This window comes from Scyliorhinus canicula, chromosome 3 (genome assembly GCF_902713615.1).
Source record: "Scyliorhinus canicula chromosome 3, sScyCan1.1, whole genome shotgun sequence".
In the NCBI taxonomy this organism is placed as follows: Eukaryota; Metazoa; Chordata; class Chondrichthyes; order Carcharhiniformes; family Scyliorhinidae; genus Scyliorhinus; species Scyliorhinus canicula.
In genome coordinates this window covers 8,310,151-8,327,424 of record NC_052148.1, presented here as the reverse complement: position 1 = coordinate 8,327,424, position 17,274 = coordinate 8,310,151, and the positions used below count along the sequence as shown (strand labels likewise).

Sequence of the window (17,274 nt, the reverse complement as noted above, 5' to 3'; positions counted from 1 at the left end):
AATTCCAAATCCCCCTCACTAATCTGAATTCCAAATCCCCCTCACTAATCTGAATTCCAAATCCCCCTCACTAATCTGAATTCCAAATCCCCCTCACTAATCTGAATTCCAAATACAATCCTAACCGACTCAGTCTCTCCTTGTACATCAGTCCTGCCATCCCAGGGATCAGTCCGGTAAACCTTCGCTGCACTCCCTCGAGAGCAAGAACATCCTTCCTTAGATAAGGAGACCAAAACTGCACACAGTTCTCCAGATGTAGCCTCACCAAGGCCGTGTATAATTGCAGCAAGACATCCCTGCTCCTGTACTCAAATCCTCTCGCAATGATGGCCAACATACCATTTGCCTTCTTCACCACCTGCATGCTTACCTTCAGTGACTGGTGTACGAGGACACCCAGGTCTCATTGCACATTCCCTTCTCCCAATTTACAACCGTTCAGGTAGTAATCTGCCTTCCTGTTTTTGTTACCAAAGTGGATAACCTCATTTCTCCAAATCATACTGCATCTGCCATTGATTTGCCCACTCAGCCTGTCCAAAACACTCTGCATCTTCCTCACAGCTCACCCTCCCACACAACGTGGGGTCATCTGCAAATTTGGAGATATTGCATTTAGTTCCCTCATCTGGATCAGTAACATATATTGTGAATAGCTATGGACTCAGCATAGATCGCTGCGGCACCCCACTAGTCACTGCTTGCCATTTTGGGAAAAGGCCCGTTAATTCCTACTCTTAGTTTCCTGTCTGCTAACCGGTTTTCTATCCTTCTCAATACACTAACCCCCAATCCCACGTACACACTAATCTCTCAAGTGCGGCTTTGTCGAAAGCCTTCTGAAAGTCCAAATAAATCCCATCTACTGGCTCCCCTCGTCAACTCTACTAGTTACATTCTCGAAGAATTCCAGTCGGTTTGTTGAGCATGAGTTCCCCTTTCGTAAATCCACGCTGTCCGATCCTGCCACTGTTTCCCAAGTGATCTGCTGTGGGATTCTGATAGCGGATTCTAGAATTTTCCCCCATGACTGACATCAGGCTTACTGGTCTATAACTTACTGGTCTATAATTCCTGCTTTATCTCTATCTCCCTTTTTAAATAGTGGAGTTACATTAGCTACCCTCCAATCTGTAGGAACTATTCCAGAGTCGAGAGCATCTTGGAAGATGAGCACCAATGCATCCACTATATCTAGGACTACTTCCTCAAGCACTCTGGGATGTAGATTCTCAGGCCCTGGGGATTTATCAGCCTCCAATCCCATCAATTTCCCCAACACCATTTCTGTGCCAATATTGATCTCCTTCAGTTCCTCCCCCTCACTAAACCCTGTATTCCTCCAACATTTCTGGTATCTTACTTATGTCCTCATTTGTGAAGACAGAACCAAAGAACGTATTTACTTGCTGTGGTGAATGTAACTTAGTAATTCACACTGTATTTACCAATACCATTGTAAGCGCAGTAGTGTTATCCGACCACTAGGGGGAGTAGCTCTGGGAATGGTCAGGAGTTTGTCCAGAGCTCCACCCTTGGCTCCGCCCACGACTCCTCCCCCCTAGACTGCTGTATAAATAACCGTGTCCAGAGCCAGCCTGCAGTTCATCGAGAGTTCAACGGGTAACAGGCTGGCTCTGTAGTAAGTAGATTAAAACCACTGTTCATATCTTAACGCACGTGTCTCGTGAATTGATGGTTCCATCACTTGCTCAGCCATTTCTTTGTTCCCTTTTGCTCATGCTGACTGAACTGTGTATTTCCAATATTTTCTGTGCTTATTCCACATTAGCACAATAATAGTCAACTGCACCGTGTGAGTAAAAGGTTGCACCCAGGAGACCAAGTTGAGTCTAGTTTTCCACAATTTCAGGTACAAATCAGGACTACTCAACTATAAATGGATGCTTGTGAAGGGCTTGAGATTTTACCTGTGCTGCTTCAGGTGTATCAAGAATAAGATCAGGCAGATCCTTCAACATCCTATCGAAGGCCTTGGCAACATCGTCAGCTGTAAGGACCTTCCCCAGCAGATCAGACAGGAGCCGGGACGTCAGCTCCCGGTGACTCGCCTTGCCTTCCAACGCAAGTGAGACGGCGAGAGAAGGAACCTCGTGCTTCCTCTTTCCCAGGTTCAGTTCCCGGAGCAGGGCCTGAAATCACACAAGAGTTGTAGAATTGTTATAGCGCCAGGCAGCCTCCGTTCTGCCCACGGTGTCGGCTGTGGGCCTCTGCCAGAGCACTCAGCTGGTCTTACTGCCTTACCCTTTCCTCAGAGCCTGGAGAATCATTTCTCTTCAGATAATTAATCAACAGACTGTCGAAAGCTACAACTGAATCTGCTACACTCCCAGGCAGTGCAATCCAAATCCTAACCACTCGCTGAGGAATGAGCTTCTCGTGTCGCTTCTACTTCTTTTGCCAATTGTCTTCAATTGGTGTTGTCCAGTTGTTGAACCTCCCACCAAGGGGATCTACTCTGCCCAGACCCCTCATGATTTTGAAAATCTCTCCTCTCAATCTTCCTTTCTCCAAGGAGAGCCACAGATTCTCCAATCTATTCACATAACTGAAGTTCTGCATGACTGGAACAATTCTTGTGAATCTTTTCGGCACCTTCCCTCATGCTTCCCATCTCTACCTGAAATGTCTTTCCCAGAACTGGACACAATGCTACAGTTGCGGCTGAACCAGAGTTTATAAAGGTTTATCACAGCGTCCTTGCTTTATTACTCCGTCACCCTATTCCACCCCCTGGATGTCTATCGCTAATACTTCCAAGTTGCCACCTGCAAGTTTTGAAATTGTGTCTGGTGCACCAGAGTCTAGGTCATTAATACTGATTTTATTTTAATAGAGTAGTCCTCACATCTATCCCTGGGCAGCCCCATTACATACCTTCCATCAGTCCGAAAAACAGCATGCACCACTCCTCTCATCTCCAGATCCACCACTGCCCTCGCCTCCGCATCCACCACTGCCCTCACGTCTGCATCCACCACTGCCCTCACCTCCTCATCCACCACTGCCCTCGCCTCCGCATCCACCACTGCCCTCACGTCTGCATCCACCACTGCCCTCGCCTCCGCATCCACCACTGCCCTCGCCTCCCCATCCACCACTGCCCTCGCCTCCCCATCCACCACTCGTCTCACCTCCGCATCCACCACTGCCCTCCCCTCCCCATCCACCACTGCCCTCACCTCCCCATCCACCACTGCCCTCCCCTCCCCATCCACCACTGTCCTCACCTCCCCATCCACCACTGCCCTCACCTCCCCATCCACCACTGCCCTCCCCTCCCCATCCACCACTGCCCTCACGTCTGCATCCACCACTGCCTTCACCTCCGCATCCACCACTGCCCTCACGTCTGCATCCACCACTGCCTTCACCTCCCCATCCACCACTGCTCTCGCCTCCCCATCCACCACTGCCCTCGCCTCCGCATCCACCACTGCTCTCGCCTCCCCATCCACCACTGCCCTCCCCTCCCCATCCCCCACTGCCCTCGCCTCCCCATCCACCACTGCTCTCGCCTCCCCATCCACCACTGCCCTCCCCTCCCCATCCACCACTGCCCTCGCCTCCGCATCCACCACTGCCCTCGCCTCCCCATCCACCACTGCCCTCACCTCCGCATCCACCACTGCCCTCACCTCCCCATCCACCACTGCCCTCGCCTCCCCATCCACCACTGCCCTCGCCTCCCCATCCACCACTGCCCTCACCTCCGCATCCACCACTGCCCTCGCCTCCCCATCCACCACTGCCCTCCCCTCCCCATCCACCACTGCCCTCGCCTCCCCATCCACCACTGCCCTCGCCTCCCCATCCACCACTGCCCTCACCTCCCCATCCACCACTCCTCTCCCCTCCGCATCCACCACTGCCCTCACCTCCCCATCCACCACTGCCCTCGCCTCTCCATCCACCACTGCCCTCACCTCCCCATCCACCACTGCCCTCACCTCCCCATCCACCACTCCTCTCCCCTCCGCATCCACCACTGCCCTCACCTCCCCATCCACCACTGCCCTCGCCTCCCCATCCACCACTGCCCTCGCCTCCCCATCCACCACTGCCCTCACCTCCGCATCCACCACTGCCCTCGCCTCCCCATCCACCACTGCCCTCACCTCCCCATCCACCACTGCCCTCGCCTCCCCATCCACCACTGCCCTCGCCTCCGCATCCACCACTGCCCTCGCCTCCCCATCCACCACTCCTCTCCCCTCCCCATCCACCACTGCCCTCGCCTCCCCATCCACCACTGCTCTCACCTCCGCATCCACCACTGCTCTCACCTCCGCATCCACCACTACCCTCACATCCCCATCCACCACTGCCCTCGCCTCTCCATCCACCACTACCCTCACCTCCGCATCCACCACTGCCCTCGCCTCCCCATCCACCACTGCCCTCGCCTCCCCAACCCCCACTGCCCTCGCCTCCCCTCCGCATCCACCACTGCCCTCACATCCCCATCCACCACTGCCCTCGCCTCCCCATCCACCACTGCCCTCACCTCCCCATCCACCACTGCCCTCGCCTCGGCATCCACCACTGCTCTCGCCTCCCCATCCACCACTGCCCTCGCCTCCGCATCCACCACTGCTCTCGCCTCCCCATCCACCACTGCCCTCGCCTCCCCATCCACCACTGCCCTCGCCTCCCCATTCACCACTGCCCTCGCCTCCCCATCCACCACTGCCCTCGCCTCCCCATCCACCACTGCCCTCGCCTCCCCATCCACCACTGCCCTCGCCTCCCCATCCACCACTGCCCTCGCCTCCCCATCCACCACTACCCTCACCTCCCCATCCACCACTGCCCTCATCTCCCCATCCACCACTGCCCTCGCCTCCCCATCCACCACTCCTCTCACCTCCCCATCCACCACTGCCCTCACCTCCCATCCACCACTGCCCTCACGTCTGCATCCACCACTGCCTTCACCTCCGCATCCACCACTGCCCTCGCCTCCGCATCCACCACTGCCCTCCCCTCCCCATCCACCACTGCCCTCGCCTCCGCATCCACCACTGCCCTCCCCTCCCCATCCACCACTGCCCTCACCTCCGCATCCACCACTGCCCTCACCTCCGCATCCACCACTGCCCTCGCCTCCCCATCCCCCACTGCCCTCGCCTCCGCATCCACCACTGCCCTCGGCTCCCCATCCACCACTGCCCTCGCCTCCGCATCCACCACTGCCCTCGCCTCCCCATCCACCACTGCCCTCCCCTACCAATCCACCACTGCCCTCGCCTCCCCATCCACCACTGCCCTCACCTCCGCATTCACCACTGCCCTCGCCTCCGCATCCACCACTGCCCTCGCCTCCCCATCCACCACTGCCCTCGCCTCCCCATCCACCACTGCCCTCGCCTCCCCATCCACCACTGCCCTCGCCTCCGCATCCCCCACTGCCCTCGCCTCCGCATCCACCACTGCCCTCGCCTCTCCATCCACCCCTGCCCTCGCCTCCCCATCCACCACTACCCTCACCTCCGCATCCCCCACTGCCCTCGCCTCCCCATCCACCCCTGCCCTCGCCTCCCCATCCACCACTACCCTCACCTCCGCATCCACCACTGCCCTCGCCTCCCCATCCACCACTGCCCTCGCCTCCGCATCCACCACTGCCCTCGCCTCCGCATCCACCACTGCCCTCGCCTCCGCATCCACCACTGCCCTCGCCTCCGCATCCACCACTGCCCTCGCCTCCCCATCCACCACTGCCCTCACCTCCCCATCCACCACTGCTCTCACCTCCGCATCCACCACTGCCCTCACCTCCCCATCCACTGCCCTCACCTCCGCATCCACCACTGCCCTCGCCTCCCCATCCACCACTGCCCTCGCCTCCGCATCCACCACTGCCCTCGCCTCTCCATCCACCACTGCCCTCGCCTCCGCATCCACCACTGCCCTCCCCTCCCCATCCACCACTGCCCTCGCCTCCCCATCCACCACTGCCCTCGCCTCCCCATCCACCACTGCCCTCGCCTCCCCATCCCCCACTGCCCTCGCCTCCGCATCCACCACTGCCCTCGCCTCTCCATCCACCACTGCCCTCGCCTCCCCATCCACCACTGCCCTCCCCTCCCCATCCACCACTGCCCTCGCCTCCGCACCCACCACTGCCCTCGCCTCTCCATCCACCACTGCCCTCACCTCCCCATCCACCACTGCCCTCGCCTCCGCATCCATCACTGCCCTCGCCTCCCCATCCACCACTGCCCTCACCTCCCCATCCACCACTGCCCTCGCCTCCCCATCCACCACTGCCCTCACCTCCCCATCCACCACTGCCCTCACGTCTGCATCCACCACTGCCCTCGCCTCCCCATCGACCACTGCCCTCGCCTCCCCATCCACCACTGCCCTCGCCTCCCCATCCACCACTGCCCTCGCCTCCCCATCCACCACTGCCCTCGCCTCCGCATCCACCACTGCCCTCGCCTCCGCATCCACCACTGCCCTCGCCTCCGCATCCACCACTGCCCTCGCCTCCGCATCCACCACTGCCCTCGCCTCCCCATCCACCACTTCCCTCACCTCCCCATCCACCACTGCTCTCACCTCCCCATCCACCACTGCCCTCACGTCTGCATCCACCACTGCCCTCGCCTCCGCATCCACCACTGCCCTCACGTCTGCATCCACCACTGCCCTCGCCTCCGCATCCACCACTGCCCTCGCCTCCGCATCCACCACTGCCCTCGCCTCCGCATCCACCACTGCCCTCGCCTCCGCATCCACCACTGCCCTCGCCTCCCCATCCACCACTGCCCTCCCCTCCCCATCCACCACTGCCCTCGCCTCCGCATCCACCACTGCCCTCGCCTCCGCATCCACCACTGCCCTCACCTCCCCATCCACCACTGCCCTCACCTCCGCATCCACCACTGCCCTCGCCTCCGCATCCACCACTGCCCTCGCCTCCCCATCCACCACTACCCTCGCCTCCCCATCCACCACTACCCTCGCCTCCCCATCCACTGCCCTCACCTCCCCATCCACCACTGCCCTCGCCTCCCCATCCACCACTGCCCTCGCCTCCCCATCCACCACTGCCCTCGCCTCCCCATCCACCACTACCCTCGCCTCCCCATCCACTGCCCTCACCTCCCCATCCACCACTGCCCTCGCCTCCCCATCCACCACTACCCTCGCCTCCCCATCCACTGCCCTCACCTCCCCATCCACCACTGCCCTCGCCTCCCCATCCACCACTGCCCTCGCCTCCCCATCCACCACTGCTCTCACCTCCCCATCCACCACTGCCCTCGCCTCCGCATCCACCACTGCCCTCACCTCCCCATCCACCACTACCCTCGCCTCTCCATCCACCACTACCCTCGCCTCCCCATCCACCACTGCCCTCGCCTCCCCATCCACCACTGCCCTCGCCTCCCCATCCACCACTGCCCTCGCCTCCCCATCCACCACTGCCCTCGCCTCCGCATCCACCACTGCCCTCGCCTCCGCATCCACCACTGCCCTCACCTCCGCATCCACCACTGCCCTCACCTCCCCATCCACCACTGCCCTCGCCTCCCCATCCACCACTGCCCTCGCCTCCGCATCCACCACTGCCCTCGCCTCTCCATCCACCACTGCCCTCGCCTCTCCATCCACCACTGCCCTCGCCTCCCCATCCACCACTGCCCTCGCCTCCCCATCCACCACTGCCCTCGCCTCCCCATCCACCACTGCTCTCACCTCCCCATCCACCACTGCCCTCACCTCCGCATCCACCACTGCCCTCGCCTCCGCATCCACCACTGCCCTCGCCTCCCCATCCACCACTGCTCTCACCTCCCCATCCCCCACTGCCCTCGCCTCCGCATCCACCACTGCCCTCGCCTCCCCAACCACCACTGCCCTCGCCTCCCCATCCACCACTGCCCTCGCCTCCCCATCCACCACTGCCCTCGCCTCCCCATCCACCACTGCCCTCGCCTCCCCATCCACCACTGCCCTCGCCTCCGCATCCCCCACTGCCCTCACCTCCCCATCCCCCACTGCCCTCGCCTCCGCATCCACCACTGCCCTCCCCTCCCCATCCCCCACTGCCCTCACCTCCCCATCCACCACTGCTCTCACCTCCCCATCCCCCACTGCCCTCACCTCCCCATCCCCCACTGCCCTCGCCTCCGCATCCACCACTGCCCTCACCTCCCCATCCACCACTGCCCTCACCTCCCCATCCACCACTGCCCTCCCCTCCCCATCCACCACTGCTCTCGCCTCCCCATCCACCACTGCCCTCCCCTCCCCATCCACCACTGCTCTCGCCTCCCCATCCACCACTGCCCTCGCCTCCCCATCCACCACTGCCCTCGCCTCCCCATTCACCACTGCCCTCCCCTCCCCATCCACCACTGCCCTCGCCTCCGCATCCACCACTGCCCTCGCCTCCCCATCCACCACTGCCCTCGCCTCCCCATCCACCACTGCCCTCGCCTCCGCATCCACCACTGCCCTCACCTCCCCATCCACCACTGCTCTCACCTCCGCATCCACCACTGCCCTCACCTCCGCATCCACCACTGCCCTCACCTCCCCATCCACCACTGCCCTCACCTCCCGATCCACCACTGCCCTCGCCTCCCCATCCACCACTGCCCTCGCCTCCCCATCCACCACTGCTCTCACCTCCCCATCCCCCACTGCCCTCGCCTCCGCATCCACCACTGCCCTCACCTCCGCATCCACCACTGCTCCCACCTCCGCATCCACCACTGCCCTCGCCTCCCCATCCACCACTGCCTTCACCTCCCCATCCCCCACTGCCCTCGCCTCCCCATCCACCACTGCCCTCACCTCCCCATCCACCACTGCCCTCGCCTCCCCATCCACCACTGCTCTCACCTCCGCATCCACCACTGCCCTCGCCTCCCCATCCACCACTGCCCTCGCCTCCCCATCCACCACTGCCCTCGCCTCCCCATCCACCACTGCTCTCACCTCTGCATCCACCACTCCTCTCGCCTCCGCATCCACCACTGCCCTCACCTCCACCACTGCCCTCGCCTCCCCATCCACCACTGCCCTCCCCTCCCCATCCACCACTGCTCTCGCCTCCCCATCCACCACTGCCCTCGCCTCCCCATCCACCACTGCCCTCGCCTCCCCATCCACCACTGCCCTCCCCTCCCCATCCACCACTGCCCTCGCCTCCCCATCCACCACTGCCCTCGCCTCCGCATCCACCACTGCCCTCGCCTCCCCATCCACCACTGCCCTCGCCTCCCCATCTACCACTGCCCTCGCCTCCCCATCCACCACTGCCCTCGCCTCCCCATCCATCACTGCTCTCACCTCCCCATCCACCACTGCCCTCACCTCCGCATCCACCACTGCCCTCGCCTCCGCATCCACCACTGCCCTCGCCTCCCCATCCACCACTGCTCTCACCTCCCCATCCACCACTGCCCTCGCCTCCGCATCCACCACTGCCCTCGCCTCCCCATCCACCACTGCCCTCGCCTCCCCATCCACCACTGCCCTCGCCTCCCCATCCACCACTGCCCTCGCCTCCGCATCCCCCACTGCCCTCACCTCCCCATCCCCCACTGCCCTCGCCTCCGCATCCACCACTGCCCTCCCCTCCCCATCCCCCACTGCCCTCACCTCCCCATCCACCACTGCTCTCACCTCCCCATCCCCCACTGCCCTCACCTCCCCATCCCCCACTGCCCTCGCCTCCGCATCCACCACTGCCCTCGCCTCCGCATCCACCACTGCCCTCCCCTCCCCATCCCCCACTGCCCTCCCCTCCCCATCCACCACTGCCCTCCCCTCCCCATCCACCACTGCTCTCACCTCCCCATCCACCACTGCCCTCCCCTCCCCATCCACCACTGCTCTCGCCTCCCCATCCACCACTGCCCTCGCCTCCCCATCCACCACTGCCCTCGCCTCCCCATCCACCACTGCCCTCGCCTCCCCATCCACCACTGCCCTCGCCTCCCCATCCACCACTGCCCTCGCCTCCCCATCCACCACTGCCCTCGCCTCCCCATCCACCACTGCTCTCACCTCTGCATCCACCACTCCTCTCGCCTCCGCATCCACCACTGCCCTCACCTCCACCACTGCCCTCGCCTCCGCATCCACCACTGCCCTCGCCTCCGCATCCACCACTGCCCTCGCCTCCACCACTACTATCCCAATTCATACTAGGATAATTGAAGTCCTCCATTATTGCTACTCCCTAGTTTTTGCACCATTCTGTAATGTCCTCACAAGCCTGTTCTTCTGCACCTTCGCCATTAGTTGGTGGCCTATAGAATACACTGAGAAGAATAATGGTATCTCTATTGTGTCTTAGCTCAAACTTAATAAATTCTGTTCCTGGCCCCTTTAGGACATATTTTCTCCAGCAATGTCATATTTTCCTTCATCAATACTGGCACCCCACCTCCTTTATTTTCTTCCTTATCTTCCCTAAATATCTTGTATCCAGGAATGTTTAGTCCCTTTTATTGAGCCAGGTCTCCATTAACATCTCAACATCATATTCCCACATGGCTACCCGCGCCTGCGGCTCGCCACCCTTCTGTATCACAGAACAGAACAATTAACCATCGTCTTCATGGGAATTAAATCACAATGAACTCTAGTGGCATCGTTTATTGTTTGGGCAGTTTCAATGTGGAAAAGAGCCCTTTGCACTGCCCAGAGAAAATATGAAAATAATTGTTCCAGGGCCTTGGTTAGAAGGAGAGATTGAACATTTTAGCAAGCTTTGAAAGGGGGAGAGAAATGAGGGAGGTGGATCAGAATCTGGGAAAGAGGAAGCACCAGGTTTCCCATCTTGCAGTCTTGCCTCATGAATAACTGAGAGCCAATACCTGGCTTCTGTCTGACTTCTTGGGAAAGGTGCATGCAGGTGGATTAGAACAGGCCTTGGGGAAACCATGTCTGAGGTAGTGTGTGCAGTTTGGGTCTCCGTAGCTCAGGCAGGATATCTACTTGCCTTGGAGTTCGTGCAATAACCGTTCATTACATTGGTTCCCCAGAAAAGGAAATTGGCCTAACATGAGATACTGAACAACTAGGCCTATATGCTCCAGAATTAAGAATAATAAAAGAGGTGATCTTATTGAAACATGATCTATAACATTCTGAAGGGGCTCGACAGCAGAAGCTAAGAGGATTTTTTTTCTGGCTGAGTCTAGAACTAGAGAACCATAGTTCCATGTGGAAACGAGACAAAGAAAATGCTTTCAAAGGGTTATGAACCTTTGGAAATTAAATTCTCTGCCGTGTCAAGCGTAGTTCAGTTGGCAGCACTCTCACCTTCCAGTCACGAGGTTATTGATTCCAGAGCTTGAACACAAAATCCCAGGCTGACTTTACAGCGCATCATCACTGAGGGACTGCTGCACTGTTGGAGGTGCTGTCTGATGTGTTAGGCAGGCTGGTTCGATGTGGACTGCACTTGATGCAGGGAAGCTAGAAGCAGACGTCTAACACTGGAGAAAATCCAACACTGTTTTATTCAACGATAGAACTGATATACCTGTTCAGCTGTGGGTCGACATTATACTGAACTGACTGGAGACCTTGTAGTAGCCTGACCAGACTTACTAGCTACCGCATGGTGTTTGCACTGGCTAGCTCATGGACTCTGACTGTCTCAGTGGCTGGGTCCAGAGAGAGCGGGAAACCTCGTGCCCTCTGGCTTTATAGTGGTAGTGTCCTGTCTGGTGATTGGCTGCACTGTGTTGTGTGCTCACTGGTCATCCTGTGTGTCAATCACTGCCTGTCTGCAACTCATTATATATACAAGTGGATATTATGACATCTCTTCCCCATTTTTTTTAGATAAATAAATACTAGGGTGTGTGAGCGTATAGATCTGCCTGACTATATACAAAAGGTGTCTAAATGAACGTATATACATAGGAAGGTGTCGATAGTGCAGATACATGGCAGACAAAACAATATTTACAGAGGTTAAATCGCTGAAGTCACAAAATGTACAAGAGTTCAGTCTATAGATTTAGTCTTTGTGGTGGGCAACGAATTCATGTCAATCGGCGCAGAGGTGGATCAGGAGCCGCCTGCATTGGATAGGCAGGATCGCTGCCATCGCGGTGGTCGCGTGGGCCGGCAGGATTGCTGGTAGATTGGTTGCCTCGTGGTAGGGTACATCCAGAGGAAGCATCGTAGGCGGCGGGGCACGGTCAGGTAGCGGGCGTGGAACTCTTCGCAGTGCCCGTCTGTTGCGCCGTAGCAGGGAGCCATCAGCCATGCGGACAAGGAACGATCTTAGGGCCACTTGTTTGATCACAACAGCTGTGGCTGACCAGCCGCCCTCAGGCAACTGGACACGAACATGATAAGTAGGGGCCAGCTCGGTAGATCCGTGGCATGAGCATCATATATGGCTTTCTGTTGGGCCTGCGACTGCTGCATTTTCTGTAAGACAGTGAGGTGGTCAAGGTCTGGAACATGGATGGCTGGAACTGTGGTCCTCAGAGTGCGATTCATGAGCATCTGCGCTGGAGACAACCCAGTGGACAGTGGGGTTGCCCTGTGTGCCAGCAGTGCCAGGTTGAAGTCAGAGCCCGAGTCTGCAGCTTTGCACAGCAACCGCTTTACAATATGGACCCCTTTCTCCGCCTTCCCGTTTGACTGTGGTAGTGGGGACTGGAGGTTACGTGATGGAAGTTGTAGGACTGTGCAAAATCAGACCATTCCTGGCTGTAAAAGCAAGGACCGTTGTCGCTCATTACCGTGAGCGGTATCCCATGCCTGGCGAACGTTTCTTGGCAGGCTTTGATTACCGCCTTCGATGTGAGGTCGGACAGTTTCACCACCTCTGGGTAACTGGAGAAGTAGTCGACTAGGAGTATGTAGTCATGCCCCTTGGCATGGAAAAGGTCGACACGGAGAGGTCGACACGGAGAGGTCACGATCTCGTGCTGCTGCGTTTCTTTGGGTTGAGCTGGCTGAAATTTCTGACAGGTAGGGCAGTTGAGGACTGTGTTGGCAATGCCCTGGCTGATGCCCGGCCAATAGACCACCTCCCGAGCTCTCCGTTGGCATTTCCCGACCCCAAGGTGACCCTCATGGAGTTGGCCCAGCACCATAGCCCGCATGCTCGGAGGAATTACGGTCCTGTCGAGTTTCAGAAGGATGCCTTCCACCACCGTCAGGTCGTCTTTTACGTTACAGAACTGGGTACATTGTCCCTTCTGCCAGCCATGGGTAAGGTGCTGCATCACACGCCGCAGCAGAGGATCCTTGGCCGTTTCCTCACGAATTTGGACCACTCATTCGCCAGAGGCCGGAAGGTTGGTGGCACACAACTGCACTTGCGCTTCTACGTGGCAGATGAAGTCACTTTGTTCACACGGTGTGGTGATGGACCGGGATAGGGCATCTGCAACGATCAGCTCTTTGCCTGGCGTGTAGACAAGTTCGAAGTCGTAGCGGCGTAGCTTGAGAAGAATTCGCTGTAACCGAGGCGTCATGTCATTTAAATCCTTCTGGATTATGTGGACTAGAGGCCTGTGGTACGTTTCTACCGTGAATTTTGGCAGGCCGTAAACATAGTCATGAAACTTGACTATCCCTGTCAGGAGGCCCAGACACTCCTTCTCAATCTGAGCGTACCGTTGCTCAGTGGGCTTCATGACCCTGGAGTCATCCCACTGAAGTAGCACTGCCCCAATGCTGTCCTGGCTTGCATCAGTTGATACCTTGGTTTCCTTGGCTGGGTAGAAGAACGCAGAACCGGGGCCGTGGTGAGCTTTGCTTTCAGCTCACGCCATTCCTCTTCATGTGTGGGCAGCCACTGGAATTCCGTTGACTTCTTGACGAGATGGCAGAAGGCCGTGGTGTGGGATGCCATATTGGGAATGAATTTCCCCAGGACGTTGACCATCCCGAGGAAGCGGAGGACCGCCTTCCTGTCCTCCGGGGTCTTCAGGGCGTTGATCGCCAAGACCTTGTTGGCATCTGGCCGCACACCCTGCTGCGAGATATGGTCGCCGAGGAATTTGATATCCGATTGACCAAATGAGCACTTGGCCCTGTTGAGCTGGAGACTATGGGCGCGATTCTCCCAGAGGGGGAGAAATCGTAAGGCTGGCGTCAAATCCGGGCGGGTTTGACGCCAGCCCCCCCCCTCCCTGACCGGGAACCGATTCTGGTCCCCGGTCGGGGCTAGCATGCCGACGCCGTAAACTCCGGCATCGCGGGCTTAACGAATTTCGTTAAGCCCGCTTGCCAGAGTTTGCGCCGGCTGACGCGTCATATGCCCACCGATCGCGGGCCCATGGCACCCTTGGCACGGCCGTGGTACTGCCGTGCCAATCGGTGCCATGGTTTTAAAAATCGGGACTTTACGGCCGTTTTTCCGAACGGCCAGACCAGGTGTGTTTGCCGTTCGTAAAAACAGCCGTAAAGGGCTGGGAACTTGGCCCATCGGACAGCTGAGAATCGCTGCTGGCCGTAACAAAACGGCGGCAGCGATTCGTATCGGGAGCCGGGCGTGGGGGGGGGGGGGGGGGGGGAGAGAATAGCGGGAGGGCGTCGGACTAGCGTGGCCGTAAAATTTTACGAGCCACGCTATTCTCCGCACCGTCGTGAGTGCGGAGAATTGCACCCTATGTTCATGGATTCTCTGGAATATCTTCCTGAGGCGATCGATCTGTTCCTGGGGCATTGTGGACCAGATAATTACGTCATCAACGTATACTCGCACCCCCTCAATGCCCTCCATCATCTGCTCCATGATGCGGTGAAATACTTCGGAGGCAGAGATGATGCCAAAGGGCATCCGGGTTGTAGCAGTAGCGGCTGAACGGGGTGTTGAACGTGCACAGCTTGCGACTGGACGCGTCCAGCTGTATTTGCCAAAAACCCTTGGAGGCGTCCAGCTTAGTAAAGAATTTGTCATGAGCCATCTCCCTGTTCAACGCTTCACGTTTTGGTATCGGGTAATGCTCGCGCATGATGTTGCGGTTTAAATCCTTTGGGTCAATTCAAATGCGAAGCTCCCCTGATGGCTTGTTTACGCAGACCATGGAGCTGACCCAGTCTGTGGGCTCTGTGACCTTCGATATGATGCCCTGGTCTTGGAGGTCCTGTAATTGCTTCTTCAGACTATCCTTGAGGGGTGCTGGAACCCGACGTGGTGCATGAATTACAGGGGTGGCGTTCGGCTTGAGCAGGATTTTATATTGGTATGGGAGCGTGCCCATCCCATCGAATATGCTGTGGTACTGCGTGATAATGTTGTCATCTATGTCGGCTTGCAAGTTTCCATCAGGCGAGGCCATCGCCTGTGAGGATGACATGGTGTGGACTCGCTGAACCAGGTTCAGGAGTTTGCAGGCTCGAGCACCGAGCAGGGATGCTCTGTCAGGCCCGACGATTTCAAACCCCAGCGTCGCCTTGATCGCCTTGTTGGATACCCCTAGTTGACACGAGCCACTGGCAGCTATGGCATTGCCATTGTAGTCAAGGAGCTGGCAGGCCCGTGGAAGAATGCTTGGTCTGGCGCGAATGGTGTCGAGGTCGGATTTTGAGATGAGGTTCGCCAATGCGCCAGTGTGCAGTTTGAACCTGATGCGAACCTGGTTAACTGTGAGGACAGCACACCACTCTTCGTCGGGATCCACACTGAGGATGGAGAGGCGTTTCGCCGTTGAGGTGAGGGCAGCGCATGTGTCGTTTTGATGCCCACCCGATATGGGGACTTGAGACACTCAGCATCAGGGTCTGTTAGGCTGTCGGGATCGGAATCTGGCATGCCTTGTTGTATTGAGTGGACACTTCTGCGCCGCAGCTGGGATCGCTGGCTGCTGAGCGGTGGTGCAGATCTGCAAAGGGCTGCGTAGTGGCCAAGCTTGCCACACTGTAGACAGCGGCGTCTTTTTGCCGGACATTGCCGCTTTAAGTGGGCGGAGCTACAATTCGGACACGCCATGACGCGGACGTCAGCGCGTTCCGTGCGCTATCGCGCATGCGCAGTGCAGTCAGTCGACGTACGCACCTGTGCAGTCAGGTTGTCGGTCTCGTCGTCCACTCGGGCGTGACGCGCATGCGCAGGGACCCGGGAAAAGCCAGCAAAACGGCCACTCTCCTCGATGCTCAGGCCCTGCATCTGTGCGATGGCCTGCACCCGTTCCGCCTCGTGGGAGGCCTGCTTTGCAGTCTCTGCCGCCCTGATGTGGGAGTAATGATTCTCAGCATGCTCATGGACAACGAACGTCTCGATAGCGACAGGGAGGGTCAACTGTTTGACTTTCAGGAGCTGCCGCCGAAGGGAGTCGGAGTGGACCCCGAAAACGATCTGATCCCGGATCATGGAATCAGCTGTCGAGTCATAGTTACATGACTGCGCTAGGATGCGGAGATGGGTCAAGAAGGAGTGAAAAGGTTCATCCTTACCCTGAAGCCTCTGCTGGAAAACGTACCGTTCAAAGCTCTCAGTCACCTCAATGTCGCAGTGGCTGTCGAACTTCAGCGGGACTGTTTTGAATTTTGTTTTGTCTTCGCCTTCAGCGAACGTAAGGGAGTTGTAGATGTGGATGGCGTGATCCCCCGCTGTGGAGAGAAATAGCGCGATCTTCCTGGCATCCGATGCGGCTTCAAGGTCGGAGGCCTCGATGTACAAGAGGAACTTTTGCTTGAAGATCTTCCAATTGGCGCCGAGGTTGCCGGAGATGCGGAGGAGGCTGGATGTTTTCCATTTCACCGGATCAAATGAAATGAAATGAAAATCGCTTATTGTCACGAGTAGGCTTCAATGAAGTTACTATGAAAAGCCCCTAGTCGCCACATTCCGGCGCCTGTCCGGGGAGGCTGGTACGGGAATCGAACCGTGCTGCTGGCCTGCCTGGTCTGCTTTAAAAGCCAGCGATTTAGCCCAGTGAGCTAAACCAGCCCCATGGCTGCTTGCTGGTCAATGCTGATTCACTCGAGGTAGGTCCGTCCAGATCAGTATCACTCTGGTACCATGATGTGTTAGGCAGGCTGGTTCGATGTGGACTGCACTCGATGCAGGGAAGCTAGAAGCAGACGTCTAACACTGGAGAAAATTCAACACTGTTTTATTCAACGATAGAACTGATATACCTGTTCAGCTGTGGGTCGACATTATACTGAACTGACTGGAGACCTTGTAGTGGCCTGACCAGACTTACTAGCTACCGCATGGTGTTTGCACTGGCTAGCTCGTGGACTCTGACTGTCTCAGTGGCTGGGTCCCGAGAGAGTGGGAAACCTAGTGCCCTC

General features: G+C 58.2%; 1 protein-coding gene across 1 annotated transcript in view; it reads right to left on the bottom strand.

Moving 5' to 3' along the window:
* The window catches only part of LOC119963600 (programmed cell death protein 4-like), a 62,232-nt gene that overhangs the window by 26,273 nt on the left and 18,685 nt on the right, over nt 1–17,274 (bottom strand). The window contains 1 exon segment of the mRNA XM_038792932.1: nt 1,935–2,156. Coding sequence (XP_038648860.1) covers nt 1,935–2,156 — 222 coding nt within the window.